The following is a 2,534-nucleotide window of genomic DNA, read 5'->3' as shown; positions in this document are numbered from 1 at the left end:
AGCATAGGGTTTATCAATGAGCTGCAGCTCAAGGTGGGGCCAGGAGGAGGGAGGGAGGAAGAGGCTGAGCTGGAGAGGGGAGATAGCGAGGAAGGGAAGGGAAAAACAAAAACAAACCCCCAAAAACAAACCCCCAAGCCCAAACAAGCCAACACGAGGCTCCTACTGGCAGAGACGAGGTCCATGTACTGGCAGAGTGCGTGGAGCAGGAGCCGCTCGAAGCTGGGGGAGATGGGGACAGGGTTAGAACCAGCACAGCCCAGACCAGCATCTTGCACTGCCCTTGTTCCTTCCATGGACCCGAGATGGGGAGCACAAAGTGCCACGTGCCCCTGTGCAGGGGTCCCCCAGTGCCCCGGGATGAGCCGGGAACCCCGCACAGCCCGAGCTGGGCAAGTACCTGTTGTCCATCAGTGCCGTGTAGACAGAGTGAGGGGTGACGGAGAAGAAGGCCAGCAGCTCCTCCTCCAGCCCCTCCAGCGTGCCCTGTAAGGAGAGGTGTCAGTGAGTGGAGGGCAGCAGTGATGGAGCCTCTGATTCCCAAGGGATTGCTGCCAGCAGCTCCCGGGCAAGTCAATGGATGTGAGAGAGCAGGAAGGAGCAGGGAAAGGAGACATCTCCTCTCTTCAGCCCCTAGGGCAAGGAAGGATCCAGCTCCTGCCAACCCCGTACTTCGTGTGCCAAGGGCTGGCACCTTCCCCACGCTCAGAGCTGGCAGCAGCCAGCACGGCCTCGTGCCCCACATCTCCTTTTCTCCCAGCAGCCAACGACCGGCTCAATGCAGGTCTCTGGAGCACCACGACCCAGAGACCAGCAGCAGCAAGTCTCATTTGAGAACAAACCGAGCAGAAGCCAGCGGGCAGGAGGAGCCGGGGCTGCTCAAAGAGACTAATTAGAGCAAAGAAAACAGAGCAGAACAGCAGCACAGGGCACCCGGGGCTCGGGGCAGGCAGAGCAGGCTCCCAGGGCTTCCCTCCCCATCCAGGCTCCACTGCGGGCTCAGCAGCTCACGCAGTTTTAACCCTTTGAAAACACATTGGAGTGTTCCCAAATAGCCCGTGTGGAGCACTCCGAAGGCTTCCCTGGGGGTGAACACGCTGGGTTACCCCATCACCTGCTGCTCATCGAAACAGCCACAGCAAAACAGCCTGTAACTACCAGAACACTCCGAACGGAGCCAGGAAACCCCATGTGCCGGGAGCGCAGCTCACGCAGTTTTAACCCTTTGAAAACACATTGGAGTGTTCCCAAATAGCCCGTGTGGAGCACTCCGAAGGCTTCCCTGGGGGTGAACACGCTGGGTTACCCCATCACCTGCTGCTCATCGAAACAGCCACAGCAAAACAGCCTGTAACTACCAGAACACTCCGAACGGAGCCAGGAAACCCCATGTGCCGGGAGCGGGACGTCTGTGTGTGCCCAGCCGCAGGTCGCATGAGAACCGGAGCGCGCTGCCCAGGAGCGGGTCCGACATTGCACAGCCCCTGGGACACGGCTCCATTCCCACCCCAGCATTCCCAGAGCCCCCGGCTCACCATGGGGATCCGGCCCCGCTTCAGGGTGGCGCGCAGGCGGCGGCTGATGCGCTGGAAGCACTCCTGGGGCGAGTAGGATGCGTGCTCTGGGGCCAGCGGAGAGAACACAGAAGGGGCTTGGACACAGCTCCCAGCCCTGGTGCCCGCGGTGGAATCCACATGGAATCACCACTGGGAAGGAGCCCAACACCCCCCTCATCGCACCCCGGCCACCACCTCCTTCCGTTGTGGGTCTGCACAAAGTCACCCCCAGACCAGCTGCAGCCTCCCCTCCCCAGTGAGGGAGCATGTGGAGATGGGGGGGGTGCAGTCATCACCCCAACGCTCCCAACTTCCCCCCAGGCCCATGTGGGATCTGCTGGGAATAACCCCCCTGTTATGATGAGGTCAGGTCCCTTATCCACCCCTCCCCCCAGGAGCCGATGGTGCAGGGAGCAGGATGCAGCCCTTGGGAAAGAGCCCTTCCCAAAAAGCAAGCAGGGAGGAAAGGGAGAGGCTCTCCCCACCCAGCGTCCCCTCCCAGCACCTTTCCACTTGTCTTCGCTCTTGACTGGTCTTCCCGGCCTTCTCCTCCAGGTAGAGCAGGACTCGCTCCTGCTCTTCTCCCGACCGGTTCATGAAGTCGTTCCAGATCTGACAACACAGTGCACCCGGCTGCAGAGGTGTCCGGGGAGCCCCCTCCTCACCCCACATCTCCAGACCTCCCTCCCCATCTCCTCATCGTCCATCCCAGCGTGTAACAGCCGCTCTGGGAGAGGATGTGGACTTAACACTTGGAGCCAGCACACAAAGTGGGGTTTGGTGGTGGTTACTGGGGGTCCAAGCGCTGACACAACAGCCTGTCCCCACATCCAGCCTCAAGCCAGGTCTCCCCCCTTGGACACTGAGAGGGTCGCTCTGCAGAGCCCCGGGCACACACAGACCGTGCAGGTCACTCTGCAGCCGAAGCCTCGAGCCTCAAACCAGAGACCAGGTTTCCCAACACACGCTCACAGAGCT

The 2,534-nt window shown here is 61.2% G+C and overlaps 1 protein-coding gene across 1 annotated transcript in view; it reads right to left on the bottom strand.

Moving 5' to 3' along the window:
- The window catches only part of R3HDM4 (R3H domain containing 4), a gene marked incomplete at its 5' end in the record, with an annotated part of 3,544 nt that overhangs the window by 454 nt on the left and 556 nt on the right, over positions 1–2,534 (bottom strand). Inside the window, 4 exons of the mRNA XM_010021042.1 lie at positions 167–222; positions 401–486; positions 1,536–1,621; positions 2,042–2,168. Coding sequence (XP_010019344.1) covers positions 167–222; positions 401–486; positions 1,536–1,621; positions 2,042–2,168 — 355 coding nt within the window. The remainder of the gene's footprint in view (positions 1–166; positions 223–400; positions 487–1,535; positions 1,622–2,041; positions 2,169–2,534) is intronic.

This window comes from Nestor notabilis, unplaced genomic scaffold (genome assembly GCF_000696875.1).
Source record: "Nestor notabilis isolate BGI_N333 unplaced genomic scaffold, ASM69687v1 scaffold21388, whole genome shotgun sequence".
Taxonomy (NCBI): domain Eukaryota; kingdom Metazoa; phylum Chordata; class Aves; order Psittaciformes; family Psittacidae; genus Nestor; species Nestor notabilis.
Note: the sequence above shows the minus strand (reverse complement) of the source record. Positions and strands in the feature narration are given on the sequence as shown.